This window comes from Misgurnus anguillicaudatus, chromosome 25 (assembly GCF_027580225.2).
Source record: "Misgurnus anguillicaudatus chromosome 25, ASM2758022v2, whole genome shotgun sequence".
Classification (NCBI taxonomy): domain Eukaryota; kingdom Metazoa; phylum Chordata; class Actinopteri; order Cypriniformes; family Cobitidae; genus Misgurnus; species Misgurnus anguillicaudatus.
The window spans coordinates 29,893,888-29,914,345 of record NC_073361.2 but is presented as its reverse complement, the minus strand read 5'-3'; the positions used below and the strand labels follow the sequence as shown (position 1 = coordinate 29,914,345).

The window sequence follows — 20,458 nt, the reverse complement described above, 5'->3', positions numbered from 1 at the left end:
ACCGTTTAAGTCTGCAAAACAGTCCCTGTCATAGTTTTCAAAGAAATGGTTACATGGAAAGCCTCCAAATCTATCGCTTTCTTATTCTGTCTCTCTGTAAATCTCTTTGATCTCTCTCTCTCTCTTTTTCTCACTCTCTGTGTGTGTCTCTGTCTCTCTCTGAGACACACTCATCTTTCTTCTCACAGCATCTTCTCAAACGACATTGACAGAGAAAAACATGTTCATCTTAAATCAGCTCTAACACACACATCATGCACACACAACTTTCTTTGTGTCATAAACCAAACACACACACACAATCCCATTGAGACACAAGCGCTGTTGATGACTGAAGCGTTACCATCAGATGCTACACAATTCTCAGAGCTACAAGACATTCAATGAACAAACCATACAAACACAACCAGAAACACTTTGAGTCTTGTGCAGTAAACTGAGAACTACAAATGATGTTTGCTACCATGTTATCAGAATCAAGCTGGTGTCATTTACAGTAAATGTAGGAAATTTAGTGACCTCAACCCTAAACATGACGCGGCACAAAGTGACACGTGATCGGTTGCTTTACGTGTCAATCATACAGCCTCTATATGGCAATCCTTGGCCATTCAAAGCGCCCGTGGTTTCCAGACCTTGGTACCTGTGACTTCTTTTTTTGATGGCGCACGATGCGAAGTTCGTCAGAACATGTATTTAGCCTGTCGTGTTTGTGGTTCGTTATTTCGAAATATGTGTTCGGCGTGTTGAGAGATCTTGTGTGCATCACGTGTCTTGTCAAAAAAAGTGCCTGCACTGCAAAAAAAATTAGTTTCAAGAAAAAAAAATCTTAGTATTTTTGTCTTGTTTTCAGTAAAAGTATCTAAAAAATCTTAAATTAAGATGTATTTTCTTGACCAGCAAAACGACCAAGAAAACAAGTCTAGCCTCCAGTCCAAAAATATCACATTCAAGTGATTTTGTGCATAAAACAAGCAAAAAAAACTGCCAATGGGGCAAGCAAAAAAATCCTGAAAATTTTTCTTAAACACTAAATTCAAGAAAAATTCAATAAAAATTTGCTTACCCCATTGGCAGATTGTTTTTGCTTGTTTTATGCACAAAATCACTTAAATTTGATATTTTTGGTCTAAAAACTAGACTTATTTTTTGGGGTCATCAAGAAAATGCATCGTAATTTAAGAATTAAGACAAAAATGCTAAGAATTTTTTCTTGAAAATCATTTTTTGCAGTGTGCTGCAGATGCGTCTAAAGGGTTTATGATAAAAGAGACCCTCGCGTTTGCAAGATTCTCGCATAATCTCATGTGTAATCAGAGTTTACTGTTAAGGGAGTGTCTTGCGTGTATTTTGTGAACGTGAGTGACTGTTTTATCATAAACGGTTTTGATGCGTGTGCCGCAGGCACTTATTTTGACAAAACATGTGATGCACATGGTTCACATGACGCAACAAACACATATTTTGAAAACGCGAGCAACACACATGACACTCCAAACACTTATTTTGAATTTGCGCCCCTCGATAGAGAAGTCACAAGCCACCACTGCTCTAAATGATCCTAACCGCGGCATAAGGGTCTTGGGTACCCATTGTCATCGCCTTGTGATGCGCTTAGCAGACCTTTTGACGTGATTCCGTAATATGTAAGGTCACGGCGCATCACAAGGCTAAAAACTACTGCTCCACTGGTTACTTTAAAAGTGTGGAGAAAGAGGACCGTTCTGACATTTTTGTATGTGGAATGATACTAATTAATGTCTGTGTGTCAGTTAAAATGATCCGCAAGTGTGCGTTTCACATATGTAATGTTTGACCTTTCACGTGATTACGTAATAGGTAAGGTTATGCTAGCACGTCACACGGCTAGTACAAGATGAAAAGTTAAAGGACTTTTATGCTGAAAATTACGATACATTTTTTATGAAAGTGGAGTAATCCTTTAATATGATCTTTAGACTTCATTACACCTAAAGGCCTTTGAATTCCTACAGAAAGAGAAATATTTTAATAAGTAAAATGAAAGTGAAATTACAGTCCTCAAGTCATTCTGTCTTAAACTCACAGCACAAGATGAATCCTATCAGTCATGATTTTGTCTGTCAGTCCTGTCATACATGTATGATTCACCTCAAATCTATCAAATCTCAAAGATAGCGTAGTCAGTACATTCATACAAATATGCCTTTTAAACATTTTTCCTTGTTATCCAGTAAAAATAGACTACCTACACATCTAACAAGAAAGATTATGTAAGATATCAAGTCTTGAGTCAGAGAATATAACAAGGTGAAGGTTTATTTATATAGCACCTTTACACAACGCGAAGGTTGACCAAAGTGCTTCACAAGCAAAACAACAATGCAATAAATTATACAAACAATTAAAATAAAGTAAAAACAGAACAAATCGCAGTCATGTATACATCCTTTTGTTTTCAGACGCGATTTCGGAACATTTAAAAATAACTGAAATGAAGATTGAAGTGATTTCCGAGGCGAATAAAAACTTTAAAGTTCCGATATGTAAGTAGGGGCGAGTCCATGTAGAGCTTTGAACACCAGAACTTTAAAGTCAATTCTTTGTTTCACAGGGAGCCAATGAAGAGAGGCCTTGAATTGGTGAAATGTGTTCTCTCTTTTTAGTCCAAAAAGCGTGACAGAGATGACTGACTAATTCCAGCATACAGGGGATTGCAATAGTAAAGCCTTGCGGATATAAAAACTAGCTCTGACCACGGAGTTTATTTGTTTGTCAAACTTCAAATCAGAGTCAAAAATGACCCCTAGATTTTTAACACATGAATGATGTTTTCACTGAAGGTGACTCAGAGTTTTACTGTGATTTTCAATCTGTAACTTAGAGCCAAACAAGATAACCTCTGTCTTGTTTTCATTTAACAGAAGAAAATTTTCATCCATCCATCCTTTTATGTCCTTTAAACATGCTAACAGAGAACAAACAGAATCACCACCCAAGTCTAGTAGTAAATAGAGCTGGGTATCATCTGCAAAGATGTGATAAGAGATCTTAAACGTTCAAAGATTTGGCGTAGTGGAAGCATATAAAGAGAAAATAAAACTGGACCCAGAATCGAACCCTGAGGCACCCCACAAGTAATTGGTACTGGGGATGATGAAAATTTCTGCAATTTCTACAAATATGGTCCTATTTGAGAGGTAGGACTCAAACCAATCTAAGGCCACACCACAGATACCAACCCCATAGTGTAATCTTTTCAACAAAATATGATGGTCCACCTAAGTCCAAAAGTACAAGGACTGCACAATTTCCAGAGTCGACTGATAAGAAAATATAATTTGTCACTCTTAATTGAGCAGACTCAGTGCTGTGCTTAGCCTTAAATGCGGACTGAAAATGATCCAGGATGTTATTTGAGATCAAGTATAGTGTAAGTTGACTTAAAACCACTTTTTCCAGGACTTTTAACAAAAGGGGCAATTTGGAGATTGTTCTGTAATTATGAAGTTCGGCAGAATCAAGATTTGGTAAATAAAATATTCAAAAGATCATATATAAAGATTACAAGTGAACACAACATTAGAACATTCCAAATATTGTCTAGCAAACAACACATCAATGGAAATCTTATTTATTCAACTTTCAGATGGTGTATAAATCTCAATTTCAAAAAATGATGACCAAGGTCACATATAAAGCTTTTCGCAGCACTCTGTTACTTCAATAATAAGCTGAAGCATCATCTTTAATCGTCTATTAAAATCCATTTGCTCCAGGACGTGTTAAAGTCAATATAGAAGTCACTTAGATGTGATTATTGACTTATCTGTCAGTGTTAGTTATGTTTGGCATGGTTTAACTTTTCTCCTCTTACTTCTCTTCATCAGCTCAGTTCTTTCTCCATGGTCTCCTTCGGTCAACAACACATCCTCTCATCTTCTCCTTTCCAGATTCCACATTCATCCATCATCATCATCTTTCCCTCCATTCTCTTAACCAGTCATCTCATACATGATATTTCAGTCTTTTCTTTCCCAATCACAAATATGTCATGTCATCAATACTTCATTATCATCTTCTTTCCCGCTACAACACTATACAATCACCCGTATGTCTTCATACATCTCTGCAAGTCATCTTGTATTGTGTATTCTGTTTGTCTGCATTTGAAGCACTTTTCTCTTACTGATCACTCAATGAGGTCTCTCGGTCCCGCTGTCTGTCTCTCTCACACACTATCCAACGGTCTCACTCTCTCTGCAGTCCGCAAAATGATGGAGAGACGGCGACCACATCCCATCAGTCCACACGCAAACACTTACAGGAGTTTAAAGCACATCATCTCTTCATATAGCACACCACACACACATATTCAGGGCACATCAAGGATCCATTACGATGCATTAAAATCCACAGCAGCCATGCATCAAGACACGATGTGTCCACCAAACACAGTCTCAATGCACCTGTCTGTCTCTCTGGCTCTGTGAATATTAGGACAAAAAGTGCCGTATGAATATTGATTGCTTTTACGCAGCATACAGCGTCCCTTTAAGCATGCAAAGCTTACAATGACTGAAACCAGATCAGGTTATTACAGAAGTGCTTCATGCTGTCAATGGAAAAGCAGATGAGGATGATGTTGCATCGCCACATACCTGCTGATGCTGGTCTGTCCTCCCACCAGCGTTTGATCTCCTCTGTGTCTCTCAGCCGTCTCACACGGCGGCGTCTTCTTCCTTCATCTCTTCTTTAATATCCATCTTGAGCTCTTCTCTCCGTGTCTCTCTATTGCTCAGCTTTTATGGTGGGAGTCTTCACCAGCCTATGGCTGGCCAGCGTGGTGTGTGTGATGAGTGGCTGTGTGTGTCTGTGTGTTTGAGTGTGTGTGCGGGTCCGCATGGCACAAACCAAGCTCATCTGATATTCATGTAAACCCCCACACCACCAGCGCACCCCCCTCTCCTCTTAAAGGTACAGTGAAACAATACACTGCACATGGGCTGAGCAGGTTCATGGACTGAACCATTGTGAGATAAAAGAAGGGGGGGATTCGGGAGGCTGCAAAAGGGAGAGAGAAATGCAGAAGAGGAGAGTACTAGGAGAGCTGATTTGCATGACAGAGGAACATTTTAATAAAGATACAGTATAGGTCAACTATAATGAATTAATTTGTTAACTGCACAGAAAATCTCAAAGACCTGGATTTCACATGGTCACACTTATGTAAAAAAAAAATTACATATAAAAAATATAACATTACAACAGCATGAATTTCACATGTGCAAAAACCATGAATTTTGCAGGAGAATTCACATTTTCATTTTAATTTGCTGCTTTATTTTTTTTTAACTCTTTAACTTCTCATATTTAGCAGATTCTTTTAGCTTATATGTTATCCAATACAGCAAAAAAATATTTTCAAATATATCTCAAAATTATGGCTGTCAATAGATTAATTCTGATTAATCGCATATAAAATTAAAGTTTGTTTTTTCATAATATATGTGTGTGCACTGTGTCTGTGTGTAATTATTTTGTATATATGAATACACACATGCGTGTATGTATTTAAGAAACTTTATTTATTATATTAATAAAATATATTTATTTATTTGTTGAGATTTTAATATATTTTATATTATATATAGATTAAAAATATAAACATACATACATACAAATTTTCTTAAATGTATACATGGGTTATTCTCACAAAAACTTGGTTTTAAAAATGTCAAGCATGAAAATGTAAAAATTGCTTAAATTTACTTTTTTTCCCACCTGACATTGAAAAACAAAGTCTGGAGTAAATGGGAACATTAATTTAAAAACTTTTACTTATCATTTAACACTTTTTGTAACATAATTTTAAAAAATAGTCCTAAAAAATCTCATTACCGCAACAGTCAGAAAACATCAACACTGACATATTTTCAAAATGACATGACAAACCTGAAAGAACATAATTTGGAGATTCTGCACATGCATTTAAAATCAAAGTATTATGCTTCTATGAATTAAATGAACATTTAATAAGCATCTGTTGCGGTAATGATAATCAAAATGTCGTGTAAGCATTCTGACAAGACAATATTTCAAATTAACTGTAAAAAATACCTGGTAGCCATCTTGAAGTAACTGGTCCATGTGCTTGGTCACTCAAAATCAAACTTTATTAAAATTCTGTATGTGTGCTTAAACTGTTCTCAAAAAGTGTTGCGGAGGATGAGAACATCAGGCATGGACACATCATTTTCCTAATTTTTCTTCATTAATATTATACATGAATTTTCAGTAAATATTTTTTCTGTCATCTAAAGTAGTCTAGCAAAACATCCATTTATTTTTTTTCTTAATATTTTTGTGTTAATTTGATTAAATTACAACATAACGCATGTTCAAACACAGCCGGACACATTGCGGTAATAAGAATTTCAGCAGAAAATGAGATAAAATGTACAATTATAAATTCGTATGTTGAAATCACACATTGTGCAAGGTAGAACACAGTATTGTGTTAATTCTGATGCTTTTTAATGTTACTATATTACACATTTTAAAGCTAAAATCATTAGTGCCGTGGTGTTTCAATGGTTTCGTGAGAATCACCCACATATGTGTGTATTTGTGTATATATAAAATAATTACACACAAATATATTATACAGTTACAAACTTTTATTTTGTATGCAAATAATTTCAATTAATCTTTTGCAAGACCTATACTCAAAATATACAAAAAAGGCCAAAAAATATACTTACTGAAATACGCTTACAAAAATGTATTTTTCACCAATATATTTTTGTCTATATTTTGAAATATATTTTAAAAATATATTTTTGTCCAGGAAAAATATATTTTTTGTCATATGGGTTGTAAAATCTAAAATGTATTTATTGCTCCTAAAAAAATAAATTTCGAAATATATATTAATATATGAAGGTTTAAGTAAAATATATTTTTAAATTCAAAAATATATTTAAGTAAGTTTTACTTTCTACTAAATGTATTAAGCATATATTTAAAAAAATATATATATATTTTTTTGCTATATGGGATAGCAACTTATCACAAGTCAAATATGAGGCAGCAAACTATTTTTTTAAGTGTGAGGTTTTTGTATGTGAAAAATTTAAAATTTGTGGTTTTTCTGTAAGCGTGTGTCCACCTTAATTTTAACTGCTGAATTTATTTTGGAGATACCAAAACAGTGATGGCAGGACAGACTTGGGACAGGACAACCGTACCGTAACAGCATCTGAAATTCAATCCACATTGTCACAATGAACTCTCAGAGTCATGTGTCATCTGAGCTTCAGAAGTGAAAACTATTCCATTGAAATATAACATGAACCTCTCCTAAACAACAGTGTTTTATACTTCTGGGACAGAAATAAAGGTATTGCATTATGTATTTATTAATGCAATAGATCTCATCAAGGTAATGCTATAGATCTTGGGCTAACTGAATTCAAAGTTTATTATAGGAATGTGAGAATTGTTTATTATTAAAACATTGACTTTTTGTAAGGTATTTAATTTTCCCAATCCCTAATCTGTTTATTTTGCTTATCCAGCAGCGTTTTCTCGATGTGTCCTGGTTTCAGGAGTCATATTTCACCTTGAAAACACTTTTTGTTGGATGTGCAGTATGTGTATTGTAAAGGTGTGTTAGAGAGGGATTAAGTTTTTATGAAAGTTTGGGAGTACAGTTCAGTCTTAAATTAATCATACACCATTAATAACTAAGAGAGAGGGGACGGAGTGTCTGTAGTTGGTAAGATGGAGCTATGGCAAGATGATTGGGACATAAAGGAAAGCAGACACAAGAGTTAAAGTCGTCATGAAATCAAAATGTACAACTCTTGTAATGTTTATTATAAATGTGAACTTCATTTATTTTTTTTATAAAAAATTCATGTACCCCTCCTCGAAATGACCTTTCTTTACTTCCTGTCACGAGAAATGATGCGAGAGGGCGGGGCTGTCAGAGACTTGTTTCTACCAGGGAAAACATCGCAGCGATTAGCGCCAACAATCCAATCAGTTCTCGATGGACTGAAATCCTCCACTGTGATTGGACAGCCGAGTAAGAAGTGACATTGATGAGCTAAGCGTTACGCCCAAAGTTGAACATTTATCAACTCTCTGCGCTCAGCCCTGACAAAACCCCCCAGCAGCTGGCGTTTTTGAAAATTGTGTCGCTAAGGGGGAGTGCACACAAAGGCGTTTAAGTGCGGGGTGTATTTTTTAGTTGTTTTTAATGGAAGCATTTTAATTAGCACTGAGCACCCACGCTCGCCATTTTTCCACACTTAAGGGGGGCACACAGCTCAGCGTCGAACCGTTCTAGGAAAAAAAACGACCACATTGTTTTCTATGAGTATACACACACGACGCCGCCCAGCTACGACTCAGGAAGTTGCTCAAATCCCTGTCGCGCCACTCACATAGTTTAACATTAAATAACATCACATTTGTCCAAAATCATTATCGATTAAAATTGGCTGCTAACATCGCGCTTTTTAATGTGCACATTGCGGTTTACGATACTTCAGAGTTGTCCTAGACACGACACTGTGCGGCGCTGAGCTGCGCGTCCGTTGTGCGACCCCCTTTAGCCCTGAGCGCCCAAGTTGAAAATGCTCAGCTCGTCAATGTCACTTCTCCCACAGATGTCCAATCACAGTGGAGGAGGGGCAGGACAAATATCACAACAACCAACCGGCGCATTGTTCAACGACTGATAAACAAAGTATCGTAACAACCAAAGCGCTTAGCTGAAATAAAGCTAGCAAGCCCCTACAGTCGGCATCCACCTGGCGTCTCAGACGCGTTTAAATGCTTTGGTGTACACACCCCCTTAAACTTGAATACCAACCACGGACTAATTAGCAAGTCAAAGTGGATATAAAAAATATTTTTTCAAACTGTTGAATATTTAACAGTCCACCTTGAATATTAAAGGCATAATCACCATGGCAACAATGATGTAGTGACATGACAATGGATGTATGAGTGATCTTAATGTAAATGAAGTATACCAGAAGCACACTCTTGTCTTCAATAGTAGCTTTGCTCATAGAAAAGTCCATAAAGCAAAGCAAATACACTCTTTAAAATTAAATCTGCTTAAAAGGTTCTTCACAGCGATGCCATAGACTAAAGGAACCATTTTGGGTTCCACAAAGAACCTTTCAGTCAGAAAACCATTTTTATTTAATTTAAAAACCTTTAGTGAATCAGAAATGTTCTTCAGATGTTAAAGGTTCTTTTAGGAAACCAAAATGTTTTTTTCTATGGTGATATGGAACAACTATACAATAAATCAAATGCATAAAACCACATATATAAACAAACTGGCTTTAATTAGTTGTTTAACTTATGTGTGCATATTACATGAGACATCATAATTTGTTGCTACATTGAAAGTGCGCTCTATACCCTCATAGGTTCGTATGCATTTGCACATAACTTTAATAAATGTAACCAGCATTATTATTTAAGGACCAGCCTGTAAGCTATTCAAAGCATCAGTGTGACACCTAGTGGTTAAAGCGACAGTAGAAAACTCCTTCAGCTGCATAGTTTCAAAACATACTGGGATCTGGACACAAGTACAAAAAGTTTGTAAACAAAGAAATTATAAACATATAATGAGTTGGACTTACATATACCTCCTACATATTATAAAAAAATAAATAATTGACATGTACTCAAGCATGAAGCCATTTTAAGGCTTGCCCTCGAGGTATATATTGTAAAAAACTTCAGAATGTCCTGACATTCTCTAGGAGTGAGAACTTTAAAAGGTCCGGTGATTTGTGTGAGGTCATTTTGGGGCAAAGGTCAAAGTACAAAGTCAAAGTTTGAGGTTTAGAGTGCAATGCAGGTGCAGGGGTGTTTCAGACACACAGGTAAAATGCCACGGTTAATCTGGTGAAACTCGACCAATTGCAGAAGATCCGTGAAGAGCGTGACACCATCATCCATAGTGTAGTACTGCCGCAGCCCCTGTACCAACTATAGAGAGAAAACAAAGAAAGGTGTGCATATAGACCTGGACATCTGCTGCTAAACACCGCACATATGTACCGATTCATGAATCAAGCACTTACAGGAATGATAAGGTAGTGTTTTGTCTTCAGTTTGTGACACAAGGACAACACAAAGCACTGCATGTGCTGCTGACTGTCACGAATCAGAAACATCCTGAAGAACCAAAGAGAAAAGAAATATTAATATACATTTTGACAATAAAATTGGTGCAATGGTGCAGAAAAAGAAAATCCTACCCGTCGACTTGGCCCTGTTCCTCCAAAAGTTTTTGAGCTTCGTTACGAGACACACCCCCATGAAACCACGGCTGAGCTCGATGAACTGCTGTGGATATACATAAATGTATAATGTAATGTCACTTGGATTAAAATGTCTGACTTATGCATAAATCTAATGTAAATGTGCTGAAGGGTACTCACGAGAATGCTCGCGGGAGACGCGTGACCCCTGACTCGTGCTGTTCTGTAAACTATAACGGAGAGCCTCTCGCTTCTGAAATAAAATAAACGCCTCATTGAGTGATCACATGATTTTCTCAAATAGGTATTTGCTAAACTCCATGAAAAGATTTCCTCACCCTCCAGTTGTGTCCCTCCTCCTGCTCGGCACTTTGGGCCTCATGTGGGTTCTGGATCACCCGTCCACTGTTCCCAGAAAAGTCCATAGCAACCATCGACTCATCTCTGTCTGTAAACTGATGGGAACAGAAGAGAAATAATGAGAACAGAAGCCCGTGAATGTCACTATTACACACAGGACACCAAAGCATCGGCACATTGTTGATGCAAACAAATGATGCTAGAGTTTTTGCGCAAATACATTTCTAAGAGGCGCGCGTGAAATCTGCGTCATTCCTGAGAGGTCTGTTAAAGGGATAGTTCACCCAAAAATGAAAATAATGTCATTAATGACTCCAACCTCGTAAGACCTCCGTTCATCTTCGGAAAACAGTTTAAAGCAACACTAAAGAGTTTTTGCTCTTTGCTCCCTCTACAGGTTAGAAGCGTAATTGTCCATTACCACTGTCGTAAATACTGCAGCATAGCTCTGATTGGATTGTAGGTCTGCCAGGACCTACAGGACCGGGACCCGACGGTTGGAAACTTCTTTAGTGCAGTTCTGGCCGATAGAGGGCTGCAAAGTGAATGTGAAAGTGCCGTTCACCCTGTTGCGAGTGGATGAACGACTGAAACTTTTTTGGAAACGTTATTTTAAGGTAAAAAAAACTCTTTGGTGTTGCTTTAAGATGTTTTAGATTTAGTCCGAGAGTTTGTTGACCCTTCATTGAAAATCTACGTACAGTATACTGTCCATGTCCAGAAAGGTAATAAAAACATCATCAAAATAGTCCATGTGACATCAGTGGGTCAGTTAGAATTTGTTCGAAAATACATTTGTGGTCTAAAAAAAAACTACTTTATTAAGCATTGTCTTCTCTTCTGTTGTGAAGAGCATCCGCAAGACTAAAGTCACGTGACTGCAGTGACGCGGCTGACGTGTTATCTCGTGCCCCCCAGCTGTTTTTTTTTTTGTGCGCTGACGTGTTATCTCGTGCCCCCCAGCTGTTTGTTTTTTTGTGCGCTTGGGTTTCGTTTACAGTCTGAGGGAGACACAAGCTGTAAGTTTAAAAAAAATAAAACGCAAACATGTCTGAGGATAACACGTCATCTGCGTCACCGCAGCCACGTGACTCCAGTCTCGCGCATGTGCCCCTCAACAGACGCTGAAGAGAAGACAATGCTGAATAAAGTCACCTTTTGTTATTTTTCGGCCAAAATGTATAAACAAAGGCCTAATGGGTGTTTCACACGAAATGCGGCAGAATCGCAGCACGGCTACAGCTTTTCTCGTATAATGGAAGCGTTTTGTGCAGCATTTAGTGCAAATATGTTTATCTTTAATGGTGCCTGTCGTGAAGAGCCGTGTCCACAGAAGGGGCAGGATTTTGGATGCACGAACAAGGCGTGTGGACCAACTCCTCTCCACCTCTGGAACCGCCCCCATTTAGCCCGTCTCCTATTAAAAATTAACTAGACACTCGCAACTGTCGAGAACCATGTGAAATGCCCATAAAGCGAATTCTCTGGATTCAAATATTTGGATAATGCAAGTACACATGTGATTTCTGGATATTTTCATGCAAAAATAATATATACTGTGCCTTTAATTGTGGCGACTACATGTGTTTACTTTACCTTGGATTCTGGGCGTGATGGTTTGTTCACACTATATCCGGACAGGGCGATCTGGTAATTGCACTGGAGCTTTTTCCCATGCTAAAACATACACACACACACACATGCTTACAAACTCTATTCTCTATTACTGCGTCTGATCGGTACGTGCAAATTGAGTTTGTGTGTGACGAACCTTAAACAATCTGAAGGCCGTGATCCAGCACGTTCGACTCGATTCGCTGTCAGCACACATCAGCTTCAGATCCTGAGAGCGAAACCTGTCTTTCGAGCCCTAACACGCACACACACACACACAAACCACTGTTGAGAACTGCATGTTATTTATTTATTTTAAATAAATCGGAGCATCCTGTCACTATCGCTACTGGTTACCTTCACGCAGAAGACGTGCTCGCTTGGTGCGCCATAAAGTTTACGCCCATTAAACACTGTAAACACGTTCAGATCCTCCAAATCTGCGATGAATTGCAAGTGTCGAGGTTCCTATAAATAGACATGACACAAATTTTATATAAACGTGTGATGATAAAGTCTTACTTTAAAGCAGAGCTGTGAATGTGTACAGTATGTCACCTTTGATTGGCCTTTGCTGGAGCAGTACAATCCAGACCGCCGTAAGAAACAGTAAAGTCTCTTCCAGGATTTCTTTCCACCTTCTTTCACATGCAGATACCCTTGGATTTCTGGACATGAGCCACTCTTTACCATATTCTACATGGAGAGAAAAAGTGAGAGATACAGGTTTAGGTAAGCAATCTTGGTTGTAGTGGTACATTATATTTCCCTAAATTGTTTACCATAGGCTTTATGCCCAGCTGCACCACTTCCTGAACTTCAGCCAGCTCCTTGTTTCCTGTCTGCCATTATTGGACAAACTGATTAAACCAGGTGTGTCTGATTATTGTTGTTGTGACTACTGAGGCAGGCACACCTGGATTAATCAGTTTGTCCAATAATGGCAAACAGGAAACAAGGAGCTGGCTGAAGTTCAGGAAGTTGTGCAGCTGGGCGTAAAGCCTATTCAAGGACTTTCCAGGTCTAATACCCTCAAATTCAAGGACTAAATGTGGGGACACATTTCAAGTGAGAGCAAGGTTACATTGTTACCTTTTAAGATACATTGTAACAGTTCCCTGTCGAGAGAACTCACGCTGCGTCACTGCGGTGACACTTTGGGGACGCCTCCAGGGGTAAGTGCGTCTGAATGTTTATATCAAATTCAACCAATGGTGAGGCTTAACGACAGGGTGACGCGGGAGCCAGGAAGTATATCGCTATATGAAATATTGCCAAAGACGGCGTTACAGGGACGCAGGAAGTATGGCAAGAGAGACGCAGCGTCTCGTTCCCTTCTCAGGGAAGCACAGTTATATACGTAACCCGAGACGTTTTCATGTGTCAAACACAACTTTGCAAAAACGCATTTTGGTATAAATCAACATTGGTATACAGAAGATATAAGCATTTAAAGAGAACAGTTTAGCACGTGTGCTTAAGAAGTCTAGAATTTTTATGATATTATACAGGGAATAATATGGATTTTTTTTCCAAAACTTTCCCAATTTTTTTTTTATGAAACCTACCCACATTTGAGAGGTGATAAAGAGAGAACATATGAAGGTAGGATGAAACAGGTTTTTTGTTTGAAATCAGAGGGTCTTCACTTTAGTGAAAATCATAAAAAATGCTGGCGCTGGTGGGGAAAGAGTTAATTGGTTTTAAAACCTTCCTACCTGCACAAGCTCTGATGATGTCATTCCTTTAGTGACATCAGCACTGTCAGAGATCATGTGTTCAGGGAAAAACAGCTGCATGGCATGGAAAAGACAATAGAAAATACATTAAACTAAAACAAAATTCTTAAAGTAAAGTGTGTAATGTGTCTAATGAGACTAAAACATCCCTGAATCCTACATGCAAAACTTCAAAAAACAAAGGGGAGGTTTCATACCACAGGTTTTTTGAAGAACTCATACTTGGCATAATTCTTGCGAAAGATCAGCTTTGTGTCCCCGTCTGGTGGCCAGGAAGACTGGACCTGTACCACACGCTCGTGATCTTCCAAACAACGCTCTGGAAAAACACAAATGTGCACACATGCAAGTTAGAATGCAAATGGGCCTTATAAACAAACATTATAAAGATAATGACTAAAAATCCTGTTACAAAATATCGTAAAATGTTATGGGAGAACCACATTAAAGATTGGTATGCAAAATAATAAATTACACTTATGCATTTTGCAGACGCTTTTATCCAAAAAGCCTTATAGTGCAATCAAGATATACAATTTACATGTAAAGGTGTGTTTTCTATCAAATTGAAATTCTATAAATGTAACCAATGATTTTGTTCATATTAAATTGTATTTAAATATGCATTTTTAATCATTATAGATTTAAAATGCATGGGTATAGTGCACAAAATGAGTGACCACTAGATACTTTCCTAGATATTTTGCAGATTGTTTCTGCAACAATCTGAATCAGCAATTGACTTGCTATCATTTCTAAAAAAAAAAAAAAAAAAAAGGTGGGACCTATAATACTTAAACTATATTTCTAGAGATTATTTGAGCATCAAAGAATTGGCACACTTGAGTTCACTTATTTTAGTTTTATATCAAAAAGTCTTACCCAGACCCAAAGCAGAATGATGCTCTGTGAGAGCCCAGGTATCCTCATCCATACAGTGTGCCGTCTGAGCCAGCATATGGCACACATCACGTGCGGTTGCACTCGATGACACCAGGACCGAACGACTGTGTGCACCATCCCCATATACCTTCAAAACCTATACACACACACAAATTATCAGACACAAACTCAAAGAAGGTCATTTGAAAATAAATAAAGATGTGCATGTGATCTTTTTACTCTTGATGTAATAACTTTAAGGATTACCAAGAAACACACATGCATGCGATCGTGCACACAAAGCTTTTTATTATTAAGCACACAAATATAGACCCACATACAAACACTCACAATCTAAGATGCACACGCAAAAAAACTTGTGTGTTTCATAAAGTCATGTACTGTTTGTGTGGAAAAAGGTTGTTGTGTAGTACTATTGACTTGACTATAAACTTAACGCCCTGTGATGTCTTTGTGTACACGCGCATGCAAACATCAGCTTGTTTTTCCCAAAGGCAGGCATGTCATGTGCCTGTCACCTATTGTGAATATTAAGAACTGATACCGCCACGGGTAGCTTTCTGTCAGTTTGTCAAAGATTAACTGCCACGCAGACAAATAAACCATCCAGTCGTTCTTACATGCGAGCTGCTTTCAGTCGGTTCATCCCTGCTGCTGAGAGACGCGTTCAGCACGGGCGAGTGTGTCGGACAGCAGAGTTCTGGAAACGGATTGGGAATCACTGGAGCAGAGAATGCACGGAAATCCCCTCTAGACCTAAAGGTGGAAAACACATGGGGAAAAAATATAATTTAAAATATTGGAAATACTAGAAAATAATGGTCATAAGTCGCACAGATTTATTTATAGCAATAGCCAACAATACATTGTATTGGTCAAAATTATCGATTTGACTTCTGGTACAAACAGGACATTAAAGGAATATGTCCCTTCCAACTATTTTTTTAAATGTTAGTTCCTTGAGGGCTTAAACAATGACTGAAAATTGTTGCGGAGGATGAGAAAAATTGGTCTGGGACACATTTATATTCCTTATTATTGTCTCTACCTTTACCAATGATCACCAAATACCACATGTTTCTTTACTTAAATGTTTATAGTATAACATGCACTGAAGCTTTTTATTTTTTTAGATTTTTTAATAATAAATATTACCATTTCAAATAACCCAAATCCAGTCATGGACACATTTCGGTAATGAAAATTTTCCCCTTAAATGTGAAAAAAACTACAAAATTGGTTTGTATGATGTCATTTGAAATAATGTGCAAAATAGTACATGAAGAGATGTTTGTAACTGTATGCTTCTTATTTTAATAGCACATGACGATGTTTTGATGAGTTTCGCATTCGTGCCTCCTCGGAAAGTAAGTCATGAGCCCCCACTGATTGAAACTGTAAAAATCCTGGAATGTTTTCCTCAAAAACTTCTTCTCGACTGAACAAAGAAAGACATAAATATCTTGGATGACATGGGGGTGAGTAAATTATCAGAAATTTTGTACGAAAGTGGAATAATCCTTTAAGTAAACATTCTGTTCCATGAAGATATTTTGTTAAAGGAATAGTCTACTCATTTTCAATATTAAAATATGTTATTACCTTACCTAAGAATTGTTGATACATCCCTCTATCATCTGTGTGCGTGTAGTTATACGAGCAAGTTTGGTGGTACAAAATAAAACGTAGCGCTTTTGTAAGCGGATTTAAAAGAGGAACTATATTTTATGGCGTAATAGCACTTTTGGGAGTACTTGGACTCGGCGCAGTAACACCCTCCCTCTCCCATTATGAGAGTGAGAAGGGGAGCGGACTTTTCAGGCGAGTCGAAGTACTCCCAAAAGTGCTATTACGCCATAAAATATAGTTACTCTTTTAAATCCCTTACAAAAGCGCTACGTTTTATTTTGTACCACCAAACTTGCTCGTATAACTACTCGTCTTAAATAGGAAAAACGTTGATGTTTTTGGTCACTTCTAACTTTATCTCTAAATGGTACCATTGAATGAATGGGGCTAAGCTAAATGCTATCGAAGCGTCGCAGCGCGCTCGAGCGCTTACGTGCACGCACACAGATGATAGAGGGATGTATCAACAATTCTTAGTTAAGGTAATAACATATTTTAATATTGAAAATGAGTAGGCTATTCCTTTAATTTCCTACTGTAAATGTATTAAAAAATCTTTATCATTAGTGTTATGTGTTGCTAAGGACTCACTTGGACAACTTTAAAATTAGATTTTCTCAATATTTAGATTTTTTGCACCCTTTCAGATTTTCAAATATCGTCCTATCCTAACATGAATTGTGTTCAGTTACCCATATGTATTTCTGATGGTCAGAGGGAGAGATCGAGGCGTTGACATCTGAAGGTTCTGGGATGAAGAACAGCCGACTGATAGAGAATTTCTTCTAGACATCATCTTGGCCGGTGACCCGCTAAAAACTTCCACATCTGGCCTGCAGCCTTTGACCTCCATTACTACATCCAAAGGAGGATAACGTTACGTTGACAAACATCAGTACTGTAAAAACATTTGGCCACCTACACACATGATTCATGCACTAAAATATTTCCTACTCTGAGCATGTCATAACAATACAAATTTGCACTCGCCCTTCCCAAAATAGGTCTTTGCTCGAGAAGCAACACAGCAAAACCTGCTTTTCAGCCGGATTAATGATGTGTGCTAAATATGCACGTGTTATTCACACCTATTGTTATTAATGTTTTACTCGCTGTTGCCCAAGGAGTCGAAACTGTCGACTAGACACTACTGTTTACTGCGTCTGGATGCAGAAGGTGGGAACTTGTGAACCAGGAAGCTGGCACTGAAACTCATCCGCATGAACACGCAAACAAAAACAAACAAAAACAACACCTGACACTTGTTGACAATTCTTAAAAAGTCTGTATGTTAACGGCACAAAGGTTCAGTAAGGTTAAACAAATAAAACTCGCATAGTTTCTGTGCACTCTATGGTAAACTAGGTGTAAGTCAACATTCAACCACACAAACAAACACTGTTTTGCACCTGTCAAATTAAAGATGATGTCACTCTCAGGGAAATAAAGCTCTATTGTATCTGAACAAGGCTGAGAGCTCCGCTTACAAGAAATAACAAAGAAGTTAAACCACCAAGAACACCCTTTTCATGCTTATAAAGATACAACCGTGCACCAGAAACTAGTAAACTAACAATCCAGTGCTGCTCTAAACATCAAGCCTAAAGTAATAACAATCTCATGACAGAAGTGGCGCGCAAACAGGATGGGGAAAATGAAAGCAAGAGGTTGCGCGTGTCAGCTCTTGTTTATCTTGGCTTCGGTTGCTTTATTACCTAAAGCTAATTTGAATACTTTGCAAGTTTTCAACATGAAAGCAAACTGTACTCAATATTCTAGAATTGCTTGTATATATGCAGTTACAGTAACACAACCAGCTACTGTAAGGCACAAACAAACATGACACTTAAAAATAAACAACATATGGATTTACTACAGGTGTACCACAGTTTAAAGGGACAGTTCACCCAAAAATGACAATTTTGTCATAATTTTTTCATCCTTTTGTTGTTCTAAACCTGTATGAACTTATTTTTTCTGATGAACACCAAAATAAGATATTTTGATAAATGATGGTAAGATTGTAACCATTGACTACCATAGTAGGAAAAACAAATACAATGGCATTCAATGGGTACCATCACTGTGTGCTTACCATTATTTATAAAAATATCTTCTTCATTATTTATCACAATACTTCCATAATATTTGTTTTCCTACTATGGAAGTCAATGGTTACAATCAGCTGTGTTCTTACCATCATTTATCAAAATATCTTCTTTTGTGTTCATCAGAAAAAGAAATTCATACAGGTCTACAACAACATGAAGACGAGAAAATGTTGACAGAAATCTCATCTCTGGGTGAACTATCCCTTCAACCGTGACGTTTGTGGTAAAACCATGGCAACTACAAATTTACCATTGCATCACTACATGAATCGTAGTTTAACCATGGTTAGTACACGTTTACTATAATGATACCATGGTTGATTTTCATAAAGGTAAAATTAACCCTCTGCTTGCATAATAAAAACTACAGTGGTATAAGCACCTTGTAAATACAAGATACCATGGTAATTATTACCATTAAATAAACATTTAAATATAATAAATTCATATAGTAAAAGTATAGTATGTTTTTGGCAGATTTATTTAACTTCTATTATCAAATTTCCCTACAAAAATCATAATTAAAATGTAATGGGACGATGGCAAATTTCCGGCTACCGTGGTTACACAACAAATACCATAGTTAAAGTGTGGTTACAGTAGTTAAATTATGGTTAATTTTCGTAAGGGTTTATAAAAGTACATTTAAACTCACTTTAAACCGACTTAAACTATATATGATCCCAGACAAGCGTTTTTAACATCTATTAATAAGAAATAAGCTTTATAATTCAAGTATCATCATCATTCGTAAAACACACCTGTTGATAAAGTTTTGTCACGCGTTTACAAGATGGAAAAACTCACCAGCTCGCGCTCTTTTCTTTTGAGTTATTGTTCTTCGATAAATCGGTATCGGTTTATAAAAACATTAGCAGAAGCGTGTGACTGTTTGTCCGGTGTGTTATTCAGTCCATCCAGCATGAGTAACATCGTCTTCTCCCGTCAAACTTCTAGTTTCCACTCAAGAGTTTCGCTTGAAAACACCTCAGCGGTGGGCGGAGCTAACGCGTCTACAGGTGCGCGAGACGTAGCCTAGGTGAGTTCACGCATGCGCCTTGAGTTAAAGAGTATTATTTTGACACCTGTTTCTCAATAACTCAGACGTGTTTAACTACTCCTGTAGGCTATTTCTTTTAATAAACACTACATGATATATTACGTTTATACAAAATAAAAGACAATAATAGTAGTATGAATGTTAAAACGTCGTTTTATATAGAAAGAAAATGGCTAGCTGACATGTTTACTACAGTGAATGCAAGTTAGGCTATGTCATGATTGGGGTATTTTGAAAGTCAATTCCAAGGACATGGGCTAACAATGTGAGTCAACCAGTAAAACAAGTATGAAATGAAATTGTTCACGTGCTTTGACCCAGAAAATTTCCAATTACAGAATTATAAAAAAATGATAAACAACATACGGTGACATTTATGACAAATTCCCTTGTACTGAAAAAACAACTTAACCTTTCAGTTCAAATCTGTCTTTATGATGTACTGTTGACTCTTGGCTAATGTATGTGTCACCGTGTCTTAGTTCACTTGTTTGCCCATAGGCTATTAACAAATGACAATATTGCGATTTGTGTTTGAAGGACAGAGATCACAAAAACATTCCAATTTAGGTCTGTTTTGAACAAATTTATCCCCACCAGAGAAATATATATCTATAAATGCCATTCAACTTTTGAATCTTAATTGTATAGTTACAGATGCATGACTCTTGTGACAACTAGAACCAGTTCCCAACTCAGACAAGCTTCAGTGTTGTTAGTAAATATGCACACCATTAATATATTAATATTAAACAATGGAAA

The 20,458-nt window shown here is 37.2% G+C and overlaps 2 protein-coding genes across 11 annotated transcripts in view; both read right to left on the bottom strand.

Annotated features, from left to right (window-relative positions):
• The window catches only part of srcin1b (SRC kinase signaling inhibitor 1b), a 52,127-nt gene extending 47,176 nt beyond the window's left edge, over window positions 1–4,951 (bottom strand). For 3 of the 8 annotated variants that reach the window (XM_055182170.2, XM_055182168.2, XM_055182173.2), the window contains exon 1: window positions 4,641–4,951. The gene's annotated coding sequence lies outside the window, so the exon portion shown is untranslated. The remainder of the gene's footprint in view (window positions 1–4,640) is intronic. The other 5 variants (XM_055182169.2, XM_073864139.1, XM_055182171.2 and 2 more) reach the window with 3 other exon arrangements.
• Window positions 4,952–9,444: 4,493 nt separating this feature from the next.
• Window positions 9,445–19,638, bottom strand: grb7 (growth factor receptor bound protein 7). Of its 3 annotated transcripts, none has more exons than XM_055182877.2 (15): window positions 19,444–19,637; window positions 17,218–17,380; window positions 15,517–15,652; window positions 14,876–15,032; window positions 14,191–14,312; window positions 13,973–14,047; window positions 12,813–12,950; window positions 12,612–12,722; window positions 12,412–12,510; window positions 12,237–12,317; window positions 10,619–10,735; window positions 10,461–10,533; window positions 10,278–10,362; window positions 10,101–10,194; window positions 9,445–10,005 (listed from the first exon to the last, which is right to left on the bottom strand). In XM_055182877.2, the coding sequence occupies exons 2-15, from the start codon at window positions 17,376–17,378 to the stop codon at window positions 9,859–9,861; spliced, it is 1,596 nt and encodes a 531-aa protein (XP_055038852.2). In that variant the 5' UTR covers window positions 17,379–17,380; window positions 19,444–19,637; the 3' UTR covers window positions 9,445–9,858. The 3 variants fall into 3 exon arrangements, with proteins under 3 accessions (XP_055038852.2, XP_055038851.2, XP_055038853.2); XM_055182876.2 differs by having other exon boundaries at window positions 10,278–10,365; window positions 19,444–19,636; XM_055182878.2 differs by lacking the exon at window positions 13,973–14,047 and having other exon boundaries at window positions 10,278–10,365; window positions 19,444–19,638.
• Window positions 19,639–20,458: the final 820 nt, after the last annotated feature.

Excerpts from the sequence above, each read along its gene's own strand:
- grb7 (XM_055182876.2), bottom strand. The coding sequence starts at position 17,378 with ATGGAGGTCAAAGGCTGCAGGCCAGATGTGGAAGTTTTTAGCGGGTCA. Across the intron at positions 14,048-14,190 it reads AGTTCTTCAAAAAACCTGTG|CTGTTTTTCCCTGAACACAT; the intron begins GTATGAAACCTC and ends CATGCCATGCAG. Across the intron at positions 10,736-12,236 it reads CATCACGCCCAGAATCCAAG|TTTACAGACAGAGATGAGTC; the intron begins GTAAAGTAAACA and ends TGTTCCCATCAG.